Consider the following 23534-nt stretch of genomic DNA (forward strand, 5'->3'; position numbering starts at 1 on the left):
AGCAGACTTTTAATTTTCAGAAAGGGATTTTAGAGATGGACAGTGAATGGCTGCTCTCTTGCCATTGCTTTTTGGATACCTGGCTATTGACAGAGAAGTCGTTTTTAGGTGTTTATATGCCAGTTTATTCTCTAATATTTTGTGGATTAACTTAATAAGGAGAGAGACTATTATTTTTGCAATCAAACAAAAAGCCAAATTTGTCCATTCCAGACAGGTGCAAGCCGAGTGACTCAGAATGATCATAAAGAAGGGAAATATATTCATTACAGTTTATTTGTTGAGCACCAACATTGTGTACAAGGCTAAGAAAACTTCCCTTTAGAGAAAATGAGTGAGTCATATTTTTCACTGAGAGAACATCTAGCACAAGATCGAATCATAAATACGGATAAAGTTTCCTGTGGTGACTCCTTGGAAACAAGGACCGTTAATAAGCTGAAAAATATGTTCTGTGTCTAAGGTTCCCTCTCAATGAAAACCCTTGCAAACAGGCTTGCATAAAGAACTAGTCACATAGGCCCAGATCCTTGGTCATAATAAAGAGGAACGTACCACTGAGAGGGCATGTGCACAAAGGTAGCGTGTTGTCTCCTTTGCACTCCTATCCTCAGTCAGCTCTGCACTGGTCTGGTCCAGCCTCCATCTACAGGCCAGAGCAACATATAGGCTTCTTTAAACTATGCCAATGGCCAAAGACAGCAGCTGGGCCTTGCTGGAGTCCAGGGAGCCCCCCTTTCTCCTGGGTCACGTGCTGGCTCTATGCCTACAGAGGGTCTCCCCTTATATGCACCTCTTCAGAGCTGCTTTGAACTACTGATGTGGCACAGCGAGATCCGAAGTCAAGAGAGAATCTGGGCCCTAGTCAGATAAGTGTTTGTCAGGCAAACTGAAAGGGAAGGCCTGGAGAGAAGACTGGATTCTCTGCTGCACTGAGCTTCCATAGCTGCACCAGGGAGCTGTGTAAGGTGTTAACGCTTATAGCTGGTTACAGTTCCTGCATTCTCAGAGTGGCTCTGTGTGACTCTAGGCCCCAGCACAGGTTAGAGATGCCACGGGGCTGCTCTAACTTCCACCACCTGAGTATGGTCCCTGAGTGTGTGCTTGTTACTCCATGGCCTTGCCCTTGTACCAGCCTGAAAAGCAGACTGGGAGCACTGAAGGGAGAAGGTGGGACTATCAGGAAAGCTGGTGCAGCCTATACCATCCTCCTGTGCACCAGGCTGTGTGGGGAGGGACTGTATGCCCCTGAAGCACAATCCTTCCCTGAACTCTCCTGAGGTGGCATGCCACAGCACTTCCCCTTCAGTACATAACTATGTCTAAGTGGTTCAGTTTGGCCCTAAATACTATTAAAATCTCACAGGTCAGTGTTATACCCAGCTTATGGATGGGTAAACTGAGGTACAGTGGGAGGGCTGGGTGATTCTGGTACTGAGGGTCAGCGGCTGGACTGGAACTTAAAAGCTCTGATTCCTCATCCCGTTCTAACCACTACAGACCACTCTCAATACAGGAACAATAACTGAAGTGGGAGTATTGAGGTTGGAGAGGAATGTAACTAAAAGGCATGCTAGACTACTTGAAAAGAAGAGCTATTTCAGTCACTGTGACATATTGAACATCCGCCAGATTCAGAGAGGGAGATAAGATGCACATGATATGTCAAAATTGATTGCGTAAGCAGACTCTGACCTTTGTGGGAGTCAAACTAGGGATCCGGAAGGCTCACTGATGGAAGCCCCTTCCTCCTCCTGTGTCTCTATACGTTTTGCTGCAGCTTTGTTTCCTGGCAACAGGCCAATTATGTGATCTGCTGAAGCAGTGGGCACTGCTCTCCGCCAACAAGAGAGTGGAATAGCTCTCCACTATGCAACCAAAACCATACAATTTTGTGAGTTAACCTCAGACACAATGGCTAACTGAACACTGCTATGAGCTCACTTGCATGTTCTCTCTTCCCCTCTCCCCGCCCCCCCGGCCCCCATTTCCCCTCTGGAATTTAAAAAGGAGGAGAGGATGCTGACATTTTTAGCACATAGAAAGGAATGTTGCTCCGCCAGCCTGTAGATGGTGTGTGATGCATACTGAATGCCAAGTAACACAGTTAACCAAGCCCAGCATCTGGCTGTGTATAACTAGTGCACAGACCTTAACTTTATTTTCTCTAAGTTGTGAGCTAGGGGGCTACAATGCAAATTGCTCATCACTTCTTTTCATTCTTAATTTATTCCCATTTGCACCTGTTGTGTCCTCTAGGTTGCAGGGCAAAATTAAACTTTCAAAATGTCTCTTAAAACCCCCACAAAGCAATGAAATAAAGAGGATTTTTTCTAAAGGGACTCCCATCCCAGATGTGCTCTAAATCGCTGAGTGCAAAGAAAAATAAAATCCGCTACATGTTAAAGGCATCTTGAATCACCTTGATAAGAAAGCTGCAGGCCCCTTAGGAAAAGTACTCTGGAAATGGAGACTAACGAATTATGTAGAATAGTTGATCATATGCTCTTACTTTCTTCAAAATGCAGATGAGAGCTTTGTGCCCTACATAATTATGCCTTGTAAATTAAAATGTATGTAAATTCTATTGTATATGTATATATTGATTCCTATCCCATCCTCATCACTGTAGTAGCTGAGTGTCTTCCAGTAGGGCATTAAGTGACATGACTAACATTTGTCGTGTGGTTCATTCTCATCTTCGCCCTTGGGGAAGAATTGTGTGTGCGGTTAAATGTTTGTTTTGGTTGGGTTTTGTTTTTCGGTTTTTTTAAACGTGCACACCAGAGAAGACAGGTTGAAGATATGCACCTTACGCTTGGAGTGGAACGTGGTGAGGTCTTCGATGGTTCTTAGGGAAATTTACCAGCACAGCTATGCTGGTATAATTATATTGCTAAGCTCTGCTGTACACCTACCTGTGTGGATGCTCTCTTTGGGGATTGAGTGCCTTTTAGTTTAAACCAATTCCAATGAGACATAAAATCAACAACAAAAAAGACACTAAATCTTGACGAGAGCATCCACATGGACAGTTATACCAGCAAGTTATAACAGTATAATTATACTGGTACATTTCTGCCTGTCCATTTCCCAAAGCAGATATGCCCTTAGTTCGTGTGGAAGTTTGTTCCACAATTTCAGACAGGCCCTCATGAAAGCTCTTTTGGATAGACAAGTGTTACATTGAAAAATGACCAGTACAATTATGATGGCACTTTAGAGAGGGGTGTGATGATTAGATAATAGCTATTCCTATATTATAATTCTATGATAATTAACATAATTGTCTGCTAAAGCCTTTATTCTTTTAAAAAAGAAATATATGAAACATTATCCTTTACTTGGCCATCCCATCATGAATGCTGCGATGCACTAAAACCGGAGGGTTATTCAACTGCCTCATTTAAATTTGGAATACATGCTTGGGATTGAACTGAATAGCTGCTGAATTCTGTCTTATAGTGCTGTTTAAACAGCCGTTAGCCTCAGTGGGGTTAACACTGCTAGATATATCTACACTACCGCGGTAAGTCGACCTACGCTACGCAACTCCAGCTGCATGAATAATGTAGCTGGAATCGACATAACTTAGGTCAAGTTACCATGGGGTCTACACCATGGGGGGTTGATGGGAGAAAATCTCCCGTTGACTTACCTTACTCTTGTTGGGGGTAGAGTAAAGGGGTCGACTGGAGAGCGATCTGCAGTCAATTTGGTGGGTCTTTACTAGACCCACTAAATCGACCGCTGGTGGATCGACCTCAGAGCATCGATCTCTGCTGTAGTGTAGACCAGCCCTGAGGAGGATATGTAATGTTCTCTTCACCATGCAGTGACACATACACATGCTCCACACAGATACAGTTATTCTGAAGATGTGCTGGAGGCCCCTACATCACGGAGGATAAGTATAAATGACTTTGAAATAAGGCAGTTTGGAGAGCAAGCTTGATATCTCAGTACATTTTATCACTAGCTAATTTCAGATCTTTAGAGACGAGCTAATGGAACTACCTTCTTAGCTCTCTAGTCAATAAATGCCAGTGGTATTACGATTGTGGGTGCCTAAATGGCATCATTATGAAGGGATTCCAGACTATTTGTTCTTTCTCCATCACTTTCTTTGTTTTCCCCTTGTAGCTCTTCTCTCCCTCCTCCTCTGTTCCATTTTCTAATTTCCTTTTTTCTTTCCTCTCCCACTTACAACTCTGAATTTCCTTGCTCTCCCACTTATTCCCGGCTAGAAAACCACCTTGTCTTGATTTTCCATTTCTGGCCACCACTTTCAAACATTTGTTTTTCCTGACCATGCATAGCTGTTTGGTGGCACTTCTGTGTTGCAACTCTTCTTGGGCTGGGATCCATCCAACTAGAGGGAAATCTGGCTCATTAAATCTCAGTCCTTGAGTTCAAACTCCCACCTCCTTTTCTGTTCATAGTGGGCCTAAACCAAAGCTTCCTCAAATCAATGGAAAGGCTCTCATCGAGTTCACTGGGGTTTGGATTAAATCCTAATTCCTTTGTCGCTTCATTGACTTCAAACATGTATGTTGCCCAGGACTAGATTACCTTTCATTCAAAGAGCAGAGATGACCCTTTCAAAAGCTTCCAATGACTGGGTCTTTCTGTCAAATGGAGTGCAGTTCAGTACTGGCTTTATTTTTAAGAGACTTTCTCCAATATATAATTAAAGGGTAGAACAGGTTTTATAATGTCAAGAAAGGTAGGGAAATATGGGATTTGCATAAGTACCCTTCCTCTAGCATTTCAGCTTCCACCCTCAAAAGCTAACTTAAGCATTTGCAGAATTGGAGTCTAACTTTAATGTATTTTAACATTTTGGAGTTCCAAATGTTTGTGCAACACAGAAACAGAATAGGTGACTAAAATAACTATTTTTGAGAACAGTTGAAATAACAGGCTAGCTACATGTTCCACTCTCCGATGAAAGGAAAGATTAAAATCACCACATGAGAGGCACACGGAAAACCTCAAAACCATAGAAAAGGCGGGTGGAGCATACTTAGGAACTTTCTTTAATTTATTGTTTAAGCTTTTTATATTCTCAAGTTTTCTAAATGAATGTAAAACCACTGTATGGTAAATCACAGAACTAGCTTTAGTAGGACACTTAATATGGTCTCACACATATATCATTTTTCATGGAGGAACCCATAAGAATGGTTGTGGAGAACAGTTTCTTAACCACCTTGTGGCAGCTGATTTGCTAATTACTACCAATCAATACCTTAATTTTTATCCAATTTGGGAAAATAATTTCACTGGATTACATTTATTTAATCAGCAGATGAGATCACTGCAAGGTAGTATTGTGTGACTACTACATATGTAAATTATATCAAGACGTGCTATATAATCAAGCAGGACCATTAATACATTTTAAAAGGACAGCACAAAGTGAAAGCCCAAACAAGTGGTTAAATCGAGAACATTGAAAAACTAGTTGTAACGGACTATAAGTGTGAAATAGTTTTGTGATTTGAGAATTTTGATACCTGCCACAATTTTTTAATCCATACCTGTCTTTCTTGTTGCAGTTGTTCTTGGAAGAGCTTCCACTGCTTTTGTCTACAGCTGTCCCATTTCTCTAACTGAAGGATCAAATTCTCCTGACATTCTTCTTTTAGAAGTTCACATTCTCTTAAAGACAGACCAGTCTTGGTAGGAAGAGTCTGAAGAAATAACTCTTGCACCAACTCCTCTAAAGCATGGGAAGTTCCAGAACACAGTTCCTAACAATAGAGATACAGATTCATTTATGTCATTGCTTACATCTCATTCCCTTGACCACCTTCTCCTGCTCTCTCTTGGCATCCCAATTCTCCTGCCTTACACAGCCCTTCATTTCATTCTCCCACTTTTGGTTTTGTAACTTCTATCTTCCTACTTCTATCCAGCTGCCTGTTCTCTTACACTTCTCTCCCTCTCGCCTTGAAAACTATCCTTATCCTCCTCCCTCCCCGCACACCTCCTTTAGGAAATACTTCCCTCTTATTATTAACTCCCAGATCATCCTCCAGAACTGTTCCCCCGTATCGTCTTTTATTTAGGCCCCAATCCTGCCATCACTTAAGCACATACTCATGTGCATAAAATTTAGCAAGTCCACTGGAGTTACAAGAAAGGATAGGTCTTGTAGTTTAAGCTCTGGCCTAGCACTCAGAAGATATCAGTTTAATTCCTGGCTATGCCACAGACTTCCTGTGTGATGCTGGGCAAGTTACATAATCTCCTTCTGCCTCTGTTTACCATATCTAAAACGGTAATTCTACTCGCTGTCTGCCTTGTCTTTTTTTAAACAGTAAGTTATTTGGGAGAGGAACTGTAAATACAGCACTTAGTACAATGGGACCCCAATAGGGCCTCTTATCACTACTGTAATACAAATACATAGTAAAAAGTTATATGTACGTATGTGTTTGCATGATTAGGTCCATGAACTGTAATATTTTCGGTGTCTTAAGTCTGATCAGTAGCCTTGATTCCACAAAGATTTATGCATGTGTTTAACATTAAAATATGCATAATACCACTGAAATCACTGAATATTTAAAAATAAAATCTAAGTAATTCAGGACCAAGTGGAGACACTGATCAATGGTAGTTTTGCCAAGTGACATTAGGATAACCAGGATCTGGCTATTACTGAACGTTGTGCTTGTGAAAGATGCAAAGAATAAGTACCATACTGTGTGTGGAAAGGGTGCTATCCCTTTAAAAGCAGGGCAGGCTGGGAATCTCCTCCAGGATATAAAAGAAGAGATTAGCAGCAAGACGGCAGTTTGGCTCAGACACTGATGAAGGACAAGCTAGCAGTACTACAGCAAATGGCTAGTAATGGACCCCAGGTTGGAGGTATGGATTGTGTCAGATTTTATTTTTATTATTTGTTCCTTCTTCTCATTGTTGATAAATGGGGATTTGGCTTTGTCTCTCTTTAATTTTTACAATTCTTAGCCTCTGAACTCTAGCTGATTCTGCATATACCTATATGTCATGGTGAAAATACCTAAAATGTATGTTAGATTCACAGACAAATAAGCTGTGGGCAAATGTAGGGTAAACTTCTATTAGGCTGCCTACGTGCGCCAACCCAAGGAACTACCCTATGACTGAGAAGAGAATTCAGACTGTGTACCCATTTGATCCTTGGCCCCAGTGAGACGACTGGGTGGGTGGTAAATTCTGACTAGTGCCAAATACAGGTTTTTATGATGTGGACTTCTATGAACTGAACTGAGTACCAGTTCATTCTATGTAATATATAATCTTGCCAAACAGCCATCAGAGGTCACCATCCTGCATCTGAACTGTACATCTAGATATAACGGACTCCATATCCTATTGCCAAACATGCAGTCATCCCCCATATTTCTTTTGAACCATAGCATTCAATGTGTGGCTCCATGCCTTATCTACTGCATTCTGTCCAAATTGTGCACTAAATGCAGAATTATTAATTTTCTCATGGGCTCTTTTATGGCACTCAACACCATACCCTCTATACATTTCAAAAAGTGACTTTATCATCACAACCCAGTGAGAGAAGGTGGTATTATCTCCATTTTAGAGATGGGAAACTAAGGCACATAGGCATAAAGATTAAGGCCAAAGTGTCTGCTGCCTTGGAGCTGGTTTTTCAAAATAATTACCATTTTTATAGCACTTCATATGTTCAGAACACAGCTCAGCACTTTAACCAGTTGGGCCCAGGTGGTCTCAAGTTGGGCACTCAGAAAATAAGGAACACAGAATCGGTGGTCATGGATACAAGGATCAGTTATAACAGTTCTGGTAGCATTTTCCTTCCCCCACTTCTGGTTTTGGCCCATTGCTAACAATCAATACAATAATTTAAAAATGTAAAATGATCTAAAATGACTGTGGTAGCACCTGCAATGTTACTAAAATGAATAACTTTCAATCTGCAATTACCGGTGAAGTTATATTACTGGACATGAGTATACTTGGTCCAGAACATCTCCTCCCATGAAAACACCCACACGGGGATGAGGGTTGGGGAGACCCTGCAGGTCTCCTTGCAGAGTTTCTTCTCTATCTTCCCCGGCTTGGGGAAGGGCTTTCCACCACCCAAAAGGCTCTTGTTTTGATGAGCACTTGGGAGACCCTTGCCCAGGCCAAGTAACTAGACTGGGTACTGGGGAACAATGAAGGAGAATGCTCCTGCGGCACAGAATGGGGTGGAGGGATTCTGAGTTGCTCGGCGACTCCTTGTCCAGTCTAATGGCTAAAGTAGTCTCTGCAGACCTAGCAAGCTCCGGCTTGCCCAGGAACGAGGGCAAAGACAGGGAGGATCCAAACAGAGGTGGATTTTCTGGCCTGTCCATATATATCAGTGCACAGAAAGCCATCCATTTAAGTGGCTCCATGTTGCAGTCAGGGCTGGCTCCAGGCACCAGCCGAGCAAGCTGGTGCTTGGGGCGGCAGGCGGCATTCCGCCCAATCATAGGGCGGCACGGCTGGTTTTTTTTGTTCTGCTCCGGTCGCCCTGTAGGGGGCGGCAGCATGGAGGACGGGAGCACCCTGCAGCAAGCCTGGCAGGGAAGTCCGCATCGTTCCCTCCCCGCCGACCGGAGCGGAGCCCTCCTGGCACGTGGCACTGCGTGGCGGGAGGGGCCGCGTGGTAGTGCCCCACTGTAGCCCTGGCTGCCCCCCTTCTCTCTCTCTCTCCTGCCCGCTCCCACCACCTCCCGCCCGCTAGCCGCTGCAGGTTTTTTTTTTTTTCTTTTTTTGCTTTTCCATTCTGGCTGCCCCGTTTTTTTTGCTTGAGGCGGCCAAAAAGTCAGAGCCGGCCCTGGTTGCAGTGCCCCTAAACTTGCCTCTCCACCCCAAACTTGTGCAGTTCCACAAACTCCCTTCTCACCTTTGCAGATGGAGGCAGGGTTTGCACCTTTCTAATTACTTATCTAGTTTGTGAATCGGTTTTAGCTTAATCTCTATGCAAAATGGCATGTTTAAATTCTCTCCTCTGCTGCTGTTTCTTTATTCTAAAATTCAGGTCTCCAAATCCTGGGATTTAGCATCAGCTCAAAAAGATTCCATGTTTGATCTCACAAACCCCTTTAACATTTTAACAATGTCAGTTATATCTCTTCTAACCCATCTTTTCCCTCAGTAAATATCAGGGTTCCCCCCCCCAGCTTTTCAACAGCAGTTAACCCTCCCCACCCTGTTACCATTTTTAGTTCTTTCCTATGGATTAATATGGTTTAAAAACTATCTAGAGTTGTCTGCAGCCACACCTGTTTCTATTGCAGCTCCACTAGCTCTCAAGCAGAGTCAGACTAGGTTGATATTTTAATGAAAGATTTCCAGTTACCATTACCACACCACTTAGGGGTACTGGGCTTTCTGTAGGTGGCACCCCAGAATTATTGCCCTAGTATGGTGCTGGTCTCGCACTGCTTCTTGTAAGGAAATCTCCTGCATGAAATGGAACGCAGAGGTCTTGATCGCTTGCTGTCACTGAAGATCTCATGGCTTTCTGCTTAAGGAGTACAGGAATTATATCCTGAATATTTCTCAGGGACATGGGTTCTGCCTGTACCTCCTGCAGTTGTAACCTTTATTACCTGTCTTGCATTACTTAGCAGGGCACAGCAATTCTACCCAACTGAACTGTGGTTGTTTTGCTTCACAGAACAGCATTTGAGAGAGAGGTGATCCCTCGATCAAAGTGGCTTAATTATTTCTTTGTAAAGCACTTTGACATCTTCTAGTGAAAGGTGCTACATAAGTTCAAAATAGTAGTACAACTCTGCCCCGATATAATGTGACCCGATTATAACACAAATTCGGATATAACGCGGTAAAGCAGTGCTCCAGGGTAGTGGGGCTGCGCACTCCGGTGGATCAAAGCAAGTTCGATATAACGCGGTAAGATTTTTTTGGCTCCCGAGGACAGCATTATATCGAGGTAGAGGTATTATAATTATAGAGACAGTTTTTCAGATCAACCACAGCCAGACCTCCCTCTTTTATTTTTCCCAAGAACAAAACTATGGGTATAAATACAGTACACAAATAGGAACTTGGACCTCTAAGTGACAAATAATTGCACCCATGATGATTTGTATATGCAAAAATTTGAAGATCCGTTAGCTGCTGAAAGTGTGTGAATATTTAATTTGTAATGACACCCACTTCTCAAAAGTCCTAAGGGGGAAGCTCATCGGTCAGGAGCATTTTGGGGGACTGATCTGAGACTGTGGAATGAGCTCCCATAAGAACTAAGGACCATCACAAACCTCATCTACTCCAAATGCAAGGCACACATTTTCCACCTGCCTTCTCTGACATACATGCAGAGCAGTGTGTACATTAAAAAAACAAACCCCGCACAATCCACCACCCTACCTAACCAAAACAATGCACTGCACACACAGTTTTATCCTATGATGGGAAGTGGGAGAAAATCAACCACATGTGGCAGACCTTAGTCATGTTGCTTACTGCACTATAAGATGCTCCGTTACTATGGTGATGAGGGAAAAATAAGAACCCACATAGGAAAAAGCTTCTGGATGTGGAAATGCTAATGGGGGCCAGATTCTGCCAATCTGACTCAAGCTGAGTATAACCTTGTTCTTCAAGGAACTACTTACAGAGCAAGCTATTACTCAATGTAAGTAAGGGTGGTGGAATGTGGCTCTAAACAGAGAAGTTGCTTTACATATTGCTATTTAATGGGCCATTGCAATTTTAAGTTTCTTTTATACAAGAGAAACAAAGTACTGGTTCCAATATGTATCTTATTTTTGGACTGGAACGTCCATAGAATGGTCATTAAATATCTCTTGATGTGTCATCTTTTTGTCTTCAGAACTTTTACTTAATGCAATTTATTCAAATTGATTCCACTAATAGAGTAGCTGATTGCAGAGTTAAATGAACATGTTTGTAATATGACAGCCAACCTCAAGCTTTTTCAAAAATCATCCTTAGAAATTCATCAAGCATAAATAAATATCATAATTTAAATGCAGAAGTGAAATGGTCTTGGATAAACGCTGGATGCCTTTGAATTTCAAAGGAGGAGAAATATATAATCACGCAGGAAAAACAAGGGAAGTATACAGCTGATGGAATTTCACTAACAGCAAACAAAAGAGCAACATTAAAATACGAGGCACATTGTAAAGTTTGCTCTGAGTGAGGTGAGGTGAAGAATGTGATTATAATGGAGAAAAAGCCCTTCAGAAATATTGAGCTGGATTCCAAGTGCTGACTGATGCATATTATGTATTGTTGGTTTATGCCAAAAAGTGACTGAAAGGAGGGAAGTTGGAGGGAAGTTGCCTGCAGTTGGAACTTGTCTACAATGTATAGTTATACTGGCATATCCACCTGTGTGGACACTCTTATTCTGGTGTAAGAGTGGCTTTTTTTCAATTTAGTTCGTGAGGGGAGGTTAATCTCGCACTCTGAACCAAAAAAACCACACCCTCTGTGTGGATGTGGTATACCTAGACTTTAGTAAGGCATTTGATACGGTCTCGCATGATATTCTTATCGATAAACTAGGCAAATACAAATTAGATGGGGCTACTATAAGGTGGGTGCATAACTGGCTGGATAACCGTACTCAGAGAGTTGTTATTAATGGTTCCCAATCCTGCTGGAAAGGCGTAACGAGTGGGGTACCGCAGGGGTCTGTTTTGGGACCAGCTCTGTTCAATATCTTCATCAACGACTTAGATATTGGCATAGAAAGTACGCTTATCAAGTTTGCGGATGATACCAAATTGGGAGGGATTGCAACTGCTTTGGAGGACAGGGTCATAATTCAAAATGATCTGGACAAATTGGAGAAATGGTCTGAGTTAAACAGGATGAAGTTTAACAAAGACAAATGCAAAGTGCTCCACTTAGGAAGAAAAAATCAGTTTCACACATACAGAATGGGAAAAGACTGTCTAGGAAGGAGTATGGCAGAAAGGGATCTAGGGGTTATAGTGGACCACAAGCTAAATATGAGTCAACAGTGTGATGCGGTTGCAAAAAAATCAAACATGATTCTGGGATGTATTAACAGGTGTGTTGTGAGCAAGACACAAGAAGTCATTCTTCCGCTCTACTCTGCTCTGGTTAGGCCTCAGCTGGAGTATTGTGTCCAGTTCTGGGCACCGCATTTCAAGAAAGATGTGGAGAAATTGGAGAGGGTCCAGAGAAGAGCAACAAGAATGATTAAAGGTCTTGAGAACATGACCTATGAAGGAAGGCTGAAAGAATTGGGTTTGTTTAGTTTGGAAAAGAGGGGACATGATAGCAGTTTTCAGGTATCTAAAAGGGTGTCATAAGGAGGAGGGAGAAAACTTGTTCACCTTAGCCTCTAAGGACAGAACAAGCAGCAATGGGCTTAAACTGCAGCAAGGGAGGTCTAGGTTGGACATTAGGAAAAAGTTCCTAACTGTCAGGGTGGTTAAACACTGGAATAAATTGCCTAGGGAGGTTGTGGAATCTCCATCTCTGGAGATATTTAAGAGTAGGTTAGATAAATGTCTATCAGGGATGGTCTAGACAGTATTTGGTCCTGCCATGCGGGCAGGGGACTGGACTCGATGACCTCTCGAGGTCCCTTCCAGTCCTAGAATCTATGAATCTATCACTCATGTCAGAATAAGTGTGTCCACACAGAAGGTTACAGTGGTATAACTACCAAAATTGTATTGTAAAGTTAAACAGATATAAAGACAAGGCCTTTATTAACAACTCTACTGATGATGCATGAGTCAGAACAGAAACCAGCTCATGTATCTATAGCAGTGTAGAACCAGAATTGCTAACAGAACAAACAATAGTAAAAACTTATTTTAGTGATTAAAAGTAAGCAGATATGAGTACACACAGGGAGCAGGTCTGCTGGGGAAGAAGGAATCCTAATACAATTTTTCTAACCATATAAACTGGGCATTGGTAAGTGGGGGAAGAGTCTAGATCATCAGTTCTGAGCCCCACTGCCTGGGGCCAAAGCCGGCTGGGGTGGTGGGGCTCAGGTGGGCTCAAGCTTCAGTCCCCCCTCCTGGTGTCGTGCAGTAATTTTTGTTGTCAGAAGTGGGTTGTGGTGCAATGAAGTTTGAGAACCCTCTGGTCTGCATACAGTAAGTGGCTGTGGCAATATCTAAGACCAACATTAGAGAAATGCCTCACATGGGAGTAATTGACTGTGCAACGCACTGCAGAATTAGGCTTTTTATTAAATTCAGCCCTCTGATGGGATGATATTCAACCCAATATCTCTATCATACCCTGAAGATGAGATAGCCACCACGAGTATGTGCCCAGCCAAGACCCTAGGGACTTAGGCAAGACAGTTAGCTGTAGTGCATACCTATCCTGGCTAGCCTCAAATCACACCCCCAGTTTGAAGTGAGATTAAAATGACCTGCTTAAATTTAATCAGCAAATAAGTGCCAGAACCAGGATTAGATACAACCTGGAGAGCTGGGTTCTAATTTCCATGCCTAATCTATTATTCCACACTGCCTTCCAACACTTCCTAGTAAATCACAATGCCAAACCTTTAAATTTTGGGTACTTCAAAGTTTGGTTGCTCAACCTGAGACCTCTATAGACTGGTTTTTATGGGTGTTGAATATCTGTAGATCTACCTGAAGTAAATGGGAGCTGTAAGTGCTCAGCACTTTGGACATCTAGCTCAAGTGGGCACCCAAAATTACAGTCCAGTTTAGAAAATGCAACCCTTATATTTTAGTTAATAGAGTTGCACAGAGAATATAAAGGAAAAATAAGGCTTTAGGACCCAGATCCACGGAGGTCTTTAGGCTCCTAACTTCTACTGAAATCAATGGAAGTTAGGAGCCTAAAATACCTTTGAAGATCTGGGACTAAGAACGTAGAACAGGATCACAATATGCTATGTCCTGAATTTCATATTTTGAAACAGAAAAAGTTTGCCCTTTGTAGCTGAAAAAAAATTACACTTAACGCTAGCTTCATACTACTTCTTAATCACTCAAAAATGTTTATTGCCTTATCTGTTAATATTATCCATTAGTTACAATGTTTTAACCTACATTCCTATTCATCTTTTACTTCCTATCAAATGAGAGGTAGGATAGTATTTTCTTGAAGTCCTGTTAGAAGGAGAAGAACTAGAGACAACATTGAAGTGTGAGCTTCCATAGCCTCCATCCTAAACTTGATGAAATATACTTTAAAAATGAGTCCCTTGCAAAAGACTTTGTAACTCTCAGCTGCTAGTTACTTTTTTTGGTTGTCCTCAAATGAACTTCTGTTTTCCTCATAATGAATTGTTAGCCACCAGCCTCCTCTCATATTTCTACAGCATAGCACACAGAAGAGGAGGAGGATAAGATTACAGATTAGGTAACATCTGAGCCACAAAAATTCAAGCAGAACTGCAAAAAACACCTCATTTTCTTTTTTTCAGAGTCCACAAGAGGGCAGGACAGGAGATAACTGGAAGCCACTTTTACTGCCTGACAACAGAAAATGACACAATAAAAACCCCTGCAATTCATACGTTACACAAACCTTCAATACATTATGCTCCTCTAACTGATCAGGATTTCTCTGACACCTTTTCTTTAATCTAAAAATTTCAGTTAATTTTTATTCTACTTCTCCAGTCTATTCTTGTAGACTGGATAAATTAAAATGTGTACAAAGGGCACAAAATACCTGCATGACTCAATGTTAATTAACTTTTTCACAAATTATTTACAAAGATTGTAACAGTTCTTCTCTCTCCACTATCACAGTCAATTTATCTAATCCCCACTGTTTGAAGTCCACTACTGTCAGGCTTTCCTGGCATAGCCAGGGTTGTGAGGTACCTCGACACCACCGGCCCTTGCTGTGAGGAGGTCTTATCTGTACATGTTGTGGATCAGCTTCCTGAAGCCATCAGCCTCTGGCAACACAAGCGTTACCTTCTAGGCCTCTGCAGGCATCGCTGTGTGTGTGCCCGGTCAGTGGTAGGCTCACACCCCGACCCCGGAGTCTGCCTAGCTTCCCTCTGGAGTGCTCAGCCTCTATCCCACTCATAGAACTCTTAGTGCCACTATTCCCAAAGGAATAATACGGATTAGATTATAAAATTCAACAGAGGATCACAAGTTTACTTAACACACAGCACTTTATATGTAGTGAAAAGAAGAATAAGTTTATTATCAAAATACAGATTCAAGTGATGGAGGGGCCTGTCTACACTTGAATGTTACAGAGGTACAGCTGCAGTGCTACGCCTGTGCCATTATAGTGCTTCAGTGTAGACGCGTCCTACAGAAACAGGAGGAGTTCTCCCATCGATGTAGTTAATCCACTTCCCCAAAACGCAGCAGCTAGGTTGACAGGAGAATTCTTCTGTTGACCAAACGCTGTCTACACTGGAGGTTAGGTCGGCTTAACTACATTGCTCAGGGGTATAGATTTTTCCTGGGTCGACTTCGCTTTTGAATGCAGACTTGGCCTCAGAGTAAGAATATTGGAAACAAATAGCTGCATATAAAACAAAACCTTAACATGATGCCTAGAACCTAAATGTACTCAAGGCATTCCCCTATCTCCTGCAAGAGTGTTTTGTCAACCTGTGGTCTGCGGACCCCTGGGGGTCAACAGACTATGTCTAAGATTTCCAAAGGGGTCTGCACCTCCATTTGAAAATGTTTAGGGGTTCACAAATGAAAAAAGATAGAAAACCACTGTACTACAAGATAGCTTATCCCATGTCCTTCTCCCCAGTGTTTCCAACCAGTTTGGCTGAAATCCCTTCTCATAAAATCAAGCCTGCTGGCAACTTGTCCTGAGACTGAAGGAGTTCCTGAGGGCTCATCTGTACCCCAGATATAGTTTCAAAAGTTCATTGCCTTATACCTAAACAGGCTAACTCCTGTTGTCTTTGTTTTTCTTGCCACTCCTAATGTCTACTGTGAACCATAAAATACTAAATTTTGCACGTGACCAGCCAGGGTGGTCACCTGCCTGACAGAAATATGTGGATTACATTTTGGTGACCTGTCTTAACTGTCAGTCCCAGAGAACACAATCTTGAGTGGAGAGTTGTGTGTATATACTAATTTTCCATACATACATCTCACAACGATTATGATGACCATTGTGACACAGGCTTTCATTAGAAACCTTACATGACATTCTTTGGTGAACTAGTTATACAGATATTAGACCCAGGGGATTCTTATAATCCTTATGCACCCCTTATGCCCTCTGCCAGTAGGCATTAAGAGGTCCTTGGGTCACAGCCACTACATATAAAAATCCTGCATACCATTCTCCAAGTACAAACTGCTCATATTGATTCATTTACTTCACATCACACCACAAGCAGCTTCCCTAGGATAAATCACTTTCATTGACATATATGTATATATACACCTACTCAATTCTTCTTCCCTACCATGCACACCAACACATACTCATTAAACTTCCAAAATATTGACATTTACCTGTATTTATTCCGATCCAGACTACTGTTTGTTTATTGTATTACAATAGTACCTTCTGGGCCACTGTGCTAAGGGCTATACCACTTAGTAATGAAGAGACTGTTCCTGCCCTGAAACGCTTACAGTCTTGACAAGGTGAAAAGATGAATGAAACAAACAGGTGGAGGAAGGTGTGGGAGGACAAGATAAACGAACTATGAGAAATAGTAAGTGGTGTGTACAATGATTTGACATTCTCTCATCTAGTCACCAGGGAGTTCATTCAGTCAAACTCACACTCCCCTTTCACAACACTTTAACACCAATACCCACATAGAGATTATCCTGCCATTCTGCATGATCTTGAATCTATGGGACAGGTTCTCTGTTCACGTATACCAAGGTAAATCAGGCAGGGGTGCTGGAACAAGTGGGGAGCTGAGAGCCACTAAACCAAATGGTAAATTCTGTATATGATGGGAACTACTTCAAGCCAGGGAGTGTGGCAGCACCAGCAGCACTCCTAGTTCCAGCACCTATGAAATCAGGAGTAACTGTTGAACTTAATAGTTGCATTGGTACAAAACTGTAAGCGACAGGAGAATCAGGCAGATGGGCTCCATATTAACTACCATGTTTAGCTTGTCTATACACGTTAAACGCCAAATCCTTTCTCCAATTTGTTGTAAGGGATTAGGGCTTGACTGGCAAATCATTTGCAAACCACATCACTACTGAACAGAATTTCAGTGACTCTTAAAATGCAGAAGTCAGTGAGCTGATATGAAGGGGCAGAACTGGCAGCTTCTTAAAAAAAAAATCAATGTGATAGCTCCATATCGCTAGCCTTCTGCCTCTTCACCTGAGGATTCCTTCAGGCTTAAAACAGTCTATAGTATAAATTTTTTTAATGTACTGTTTAAATGAAGGATTGGATGGTTCAGATAATTAACAGTGGAACATAGGCCTTTGTGCCATTAGGTCACTGGTTTAAAAACTGCCTGGGTCAAAAGTCATTGAATTTTTACCAGCTGAAATTATCCCTCAGGAAACCACATGAGTCTATATGACTGCAGGATTTCTTGCACCTTCCTCTGAAGTGTCTGCTGCTGGCCACTGTCAGGGATGGGACACTGCTGTAGATGGACCCATGAGTTTGATCCAATATGGCAATTTCTATCATCTGTCCATTTCCTACAGGACTGCTGTCTACCGTCCAAGCGGGCTCTGAATTCCAGGAGGACTGTTAAAAGTAACGTAAGGGTTTCTAATTAGCAGCCATAGACTGAAAGGTCTGATTACACACACTGGACTCCTCTCATCCCTCTAGTGGTCCAGGTTGAGGCACCTCCAGGCAGGGCACCGAGGGGAAGTTTTGTATTGCTGTCTGTGGTGAATGATACCTTAATTCACTCTCAAACAATTTAAAAAGAGACGAAACACAACCACCCTGTTCAATATTGCAGACTTTGCCAGGCTTTACGTGACGAAAGGCAAGATTCTACTGCCATTTTTCACCTTCCCTGAATATGGCTGGGCTGCTGAGATTCAGTCCTCTAACTCTGAGCGTCCCTGGTTCAATCTGTGGTGTGAGCCAAGATGGCAGTCAGCATTAGTGGTGTCTTGTCTGGGATTCACACTGCTGTGAGCCTCAAATGGTCAGGACAAGATTAAATACTACTTCTGGACTGAGCAATGTAGTACACTAGTCACTTTGCGTTATGTCCCATTCTGTGCCCGATCCACAGAAGATGTGAGAGTTGTAACAGACGCACATCCTCAGTGAATGAGGCACAGAAGAGGACATGTAACAGAGTGACCAGTGGGTTACACTTGTTAACCTTTCATGAATGTAGCTGGGCTTAATTTTCCAGTGATATTCTAAAAATCACATGACAAAGAGGACTTGTTTGCGCCAATCTAGTTAATGAAAAGCCATTTTTTACTATTTTACCCTCCTTTGTAACGTACATTTGCATTTAGGAAAATGTGAAATTTTAATTGAACAAACTCATTATTTGACTGTTTCCTCACCTCTTGAATTGAGCCTCTCACTTGTTCATGCCTTGGTGATGCATGCCATCTTTGTCTTAGCATTGTAAAGGAGTGTGCAGATATCATGCAATGGCAAAATGGAAATGAAGGGCCTGATTGTGCCTGGCTATAGCACAGCCACACAGGAGAATAAGCTCCCTCATTCCTCTAAGCAGCCTTGCTGTACCTCACTTCCAGGCATGATGGGTGGAGAGTGGGCTGTGCATGACATCTGCAAGACAGTGGAGCGTGGGCAGGTGGAGCCTTGATTCTGGCTTTCTACAGTGCTGGCCAAGCATCTGGGATTCCAAGGTAAAGGAACTGCATACAATCCTCTTCCCCTGGAGCAAGGAGTGCAGAAGAGGGAGAGGAGAGGAAACAGGGAAGAGACTGTGATTCTCTGAGACATAATTTCTTCCCTGGGATTCTCCTTTGCCTTTGTTTCATGCCCCAGGTAATAGACATTTTTAATAACTACTACTCCTTGTACACTCAAGCTGGTGGAAATCAGGGTAGCTCTGTTTGACTTCAGTGGAGCTACATTGGTTTACACCAGCAGAGGATCAAGCCTGTTCTTAAAGCATTTGGAGAGTACAGTAAATTTCTTTTCATTCACAGCCTATGCATCTTATGTAGTGTACTTCCTGATGTCATCCTTTAATACAATCAATAGCAGCTATGCCTAGGAGAGAGAGCGGGACCATTACTTGATATTGATGCATTAGCTGATCACATTTGATGGACAAGGATAAAAGACTGCTTATTGTAAAAATAGATGTGAGTTTAGTTTCCTGAATGTAAATTCCAGGTAGATATCAGTCGATTTGTTAACCACTGAAGAACTTTCTTTAGTTTTACATGACTGGCAGTCTCTACTCAGGACAGGCCCAGGAGTGGAATAGCAAGTACAGTATAGAACAGGGGTCGGCAACCTTTCAGAAGTGGTGTGCCGAGTCTTCATTTATTCACTCTAATTTAAGGTTTCGTGTGCCAGTAATACATTTTAACGTTTTTAGAAGGTCTCTTTCTATAAGTCTGTAATATATAACTAAACTATTGTTGTATGTAAAGTAAATAAGGTTTTTAAAATGTTTAAGAAGCTTCATTTAACATTAAATTAAAATGCAGAGCCCCCCGGACCGGTGGCCAGGACCTGGGCAGTGTGAGTGCCACTGCAAATCAGCTTGCGTGCCGTAGCAGGTTATGGCTGAGTGAGAAGAAGCTTACACACAGCTTTCTGTCAGCCTGTCAATATTAGAAACATTTAATTCACCCAAATATTTTTAATGGAAAACAAAACTTAGCCAAACACGATTTTAAGCTGGTCTTAAAACGTCAGTGAAGTAGAGTTTCCAATAATGGAATACAACTTCCATAAGCATTGTGTTCGGGGGAAATATCTTTGATGCTAAGGACACCAAATGAAATGATGAAGGTTAATGATTGTTTTACAAAGCATACGTATCACATGTAATATTAGCAGACATGTTGACTTGCTCTTCTTAAATTAAAAAATTACCTGAATAAAGCATCTACGCAGATTCACAAACACAACCCTCCAAACCATTTTTTTCCCTTTTCTGAATAAGTAGTTTGTTCCTCAAATATACTTTTCCTAGAACCGTTACACAAACCTGCTCCAGCACGCGTTCATAATCTACTAAGTAAAACGCCACTAGTCAGTTTTTTTCAAACTTATCAAAACTTGATAGATAAAAAATGCACAGGGCAATGAAAACTCTTATAAAGTGGAACAAATGCACAATCCTATAATTAGCATGTACTAAGATGCCCATGCAACCAGGTGTGATATGGACTAGAGAGATCCATGACACACCAGACTGGTCACAATTAATCAAAACAGAGCCTGTTAGACTACAACTAATCACTTTCAGCTCAATCAAAGGTCATTGCTTTTGCTACAATTAGATAGCATTAACCTTACACAAATAACAAGATAACAAAGCATGAAAACTTCATCAGTAGCAACAATTTCCAATTAGCAAGACCAATATTAAATATCACAAATTCAAATCCTCATTTAAAAGTGTCAGTGAACCAACACTGTCAATAAATTAACTCACTACCTAGAGCTCTATAAGTAAATCAAGAAGCCTCATATACTTTCCTTGTCTCTCTTGCTTTTCCTCTATGACTGGGGTCACCCTAGCACCCTGTCTGGGAAAAGTATTAGGACATGAGATGTATTTTCCCTTTCCTGCCTTATATCTAGCACCAGTACCATCCTGCTGTAAGCCTTGTTTGCTGGTGTGATTGCAGGGAGATTGTGTAGGCAAACTTTTCTAGTGGAAGCATAAAGGTGTGTGGTCACTTAGAGAGGGAAAATTCTGCAAGTCTACAAAGGAAAGTTGTCCCTTATATTACCAAGAGCTGACTTGTGATCAGAGAATAAGTCGTGAATGTTCTTCATGTAGAGTGCTAGGAACCCCACATCTATCACAGAATAGGAGGAGACCAAATTCATTTCCATTTGTGACATCCAGGCCTCCCAAAGTAAAAGACTAAATCCCAAGCCCGTTAGTGCACTAACCCAGCTTCTCAAAAGCTGCAGAATATCAAATGAATGATAAATCTCTGAAGTTTCTATGCCTGAGGTCTAGTCCTGTTTTGTAACTGGACTGGAGATTTTCAGACTTTTCGCAGCCACCAGCACAAATCAATAAATCACCTGATGGAGCTCTGCAACGGCCTCAGTGCTTTGGCAGTCATCCTCTTCTTCCAGATCATACAGTGTCTGTCTCTGCTTCTCTAACATTTCATGGCAGGCCTAAGATTAATAGAAATAAAATAGGAAAGAAACCTTGTAAAAATATATCTTTTAAATAGCTGAAACCATTGTCAGCATGAAAGCTACTGACTGACAAATAAATCAAGGGTGCTTTTTTGGCAGCATCAGGGATCTAAGTACTGTAAAAGCTAGTAGGGAAAAACCACATACTGTCCTAGCTGAGTGGTAGGAGAAGTCACAGATATGACTGAAATAATACTGGCTATGTACTCAGAAAGGGGCATTATGAAGATCACACAGGCAACCTTAATTTGTGCATCTCCTAAGTCCCAACCATAACATTATTTTAACAATTTTTATATGGAATAATATTCACAGTGCAGGAAAAGGGTTAATGATAATTAGTATCTTACATTGTTTGCCTGCATACAGATAAAGCACTTTGCTGTACAAGCTATGGCCCAATCCTGAACCTACTGAAGTCAATGGGAGACAGATCTCTTAATTGGACTGCATTATATGATACATGCCTCTTTTGGGGCAGGTTTCCCTTCCAGCTCTGGGTCTCTCTGCACTGGATTGACAGACAGTGTTCTGGAGGACAGGCACCATCAGCCAGCAGCCCTGGGGTCCTGATCCCTTCTCCAGTCCTCTTCCCTCCAGGGAGCACAGAGAGGCCAGAGAAGTGGGGAGCTGCCCAAGATCAAATAGGAGACTTCAGATGGGGGTAGGGTGTGGAGGGAGTGGAGAGTGGAGCCAATATCATTTTCACAAGAGCAGATGAGGAAGCAGAGCTGGCTATGAGCTGCTGCACTTTCTGATCTCCCTCTGTGTCCCTCTTGCAAACATGGTGTCAGCTCCGCTTTCTTATCCCTCCCTGCTGCCCACTGGGCAGGTCCCCCTTTCTCTGATCCCTGGGGAGTGGGGGGGCGACAAAAGATGAAGGGGCCCAAAGCTGGAGCAGAAGGTGCAGCTGAGAGTCCCTGGTCCTACAGAGGGCAGAGGCATGCAGTAGCAAGGTAGGGAGGGCCCAGCCAGCAGTGACTGGGGGGGCCGGAGGGGGGGCGGGCGGCAGCAATGCAGGGGTGTGTGTGTGTGGGCTGCAGTAATTAAATTTTGGGGTCCAAATGGCCAAGATGTGAAATACCTGGGTTTAAGGATGTTCTCACTGTGTGAATCAAATGAACTATCTTCACAATCTGCAATAGCCCTCTTCCCCCTGCCCGCTCCCCCAGCCACATAGCAAAGCTGGTTTATTTCATTCACTCAGTAAGAACCTCCTGAAAACTAGGGACTAGGTTTTATACCTAAATACCTTTTATGATCTGCAAATCACGGTATAACATAAAACAAAACCCAGGGCAGCACATATTTCAATCATATGTCACTTGTTGGCCAGTCTAGAGGCGGGAGAGGGATGAGGGAGCTCTTTCACTCACTTAATTAGGAGCAGCCAACCTCTAAGGATTTCTGAGACCACATCAACTATGTAACCATAGTTGGAGCCTGGAAGGCAGCAGCCAGGGCAAGGGTGCTGGTCCATGACTAGGGCGCCTAGGCACTACTGCAATATAAATAGTAACACTACACAGCATGACAGTGGGGCTAAAGAGAATACTGGGCCAAGGAGATGAGGGCAAACTGCTATTCTTGCCAAAATACAAACCAACCCTCCCCTCTCAAGATGCCATGGCAACTTTACTGTCCACACAGAGTACATAAGAGAATCTGGTTCTATATTGTAATTCATATGTCTCTGGGGGCAGAGCTCAGCGGGTCGTGTAACCTTAACTCTGGCATTTCCTGACCCAAGTGCTTAACTGCAACCTTCACATTTTGTACCCTAGTTTTTGCTGGAATAGAATGTATCGCCCCAAACACAGTGTGTACCAGCAGTTGGAAATGTAGCTAAAAGGGACTCTATGATTCAAGGACTTAAACCTGCCATATCTAGGTCATTGTTTTGCATCAAACACAGGCCAGTATTGACTGAAAATCCTTACTATCAGACTCGTGTTCAGAAGCCTACATGAATTTCATAGCTTTCACATGGATATGTTTACCCATTGCAAAATCCATCATCTTAATTGGCACCTGCTTACAATTTCAGGGGCTGAGTATGCTGCGACCTTGCCAGTACCTATTCTTTGAAGAAAGAAAAATAATAGAAGGCAGGGAAGTAACAGCAATTGGTTGTCAGAGTACTAGGCTCATGTCAAGGAATCAGTCAGGTTTCCTACCTGCTGAGGTACCATGACCAGATTTAGAACTTCTTAAGG

At 42.3% G+C, this 23534-nt stretch overlaps 1 protein-coding gene across 5 annotated transcripts in view; it reads right to left on the reverse strand.

The window, feature by feature from the left end:
- Positions 1-23534, reverse strand: part of EVC (EvC ciliary complex subunit 1) — a 95156-nt gene that overhangs the window by 21959 nt on the left and 49663 nt on the right. For 4 of the 5 annotated variants that reach the window (XM_054029020.1, XM_054029022.1, XM_054029019.1 and 1 more), the window contains 2 exons: positions 21196-21294; positions 5544-5756 (listed from right to left, as the gene is read on the reverse strand). In XM_054029020.1, the coding sequence (XP_053884995.1) occupies positions 5544-5756; positions 21196-21294 (312 nt within the window). The remainder of the gene's footprint in view (positions 1-5543; positions 5757-21195; positions 21295-23534) is intronic. The other variant, XM_054029021.1, reaches the window with a different exon arrangement.

Source organism: Malaclemys terrapin, chromosome 5, assembly GCF_027887155.1.
Source record: "Malaclemys terrapin pileata isolate rMalTer1 chromosome 5, rMalTer1.hap1, whole genome shotgun sequence".
In the NCBI taxonomy this organism is placed as follows: Eukaryota; Metazoa; Chordata; order Testudines; family Emydidae; genus Malaclemys; species Malaclemys terrapin.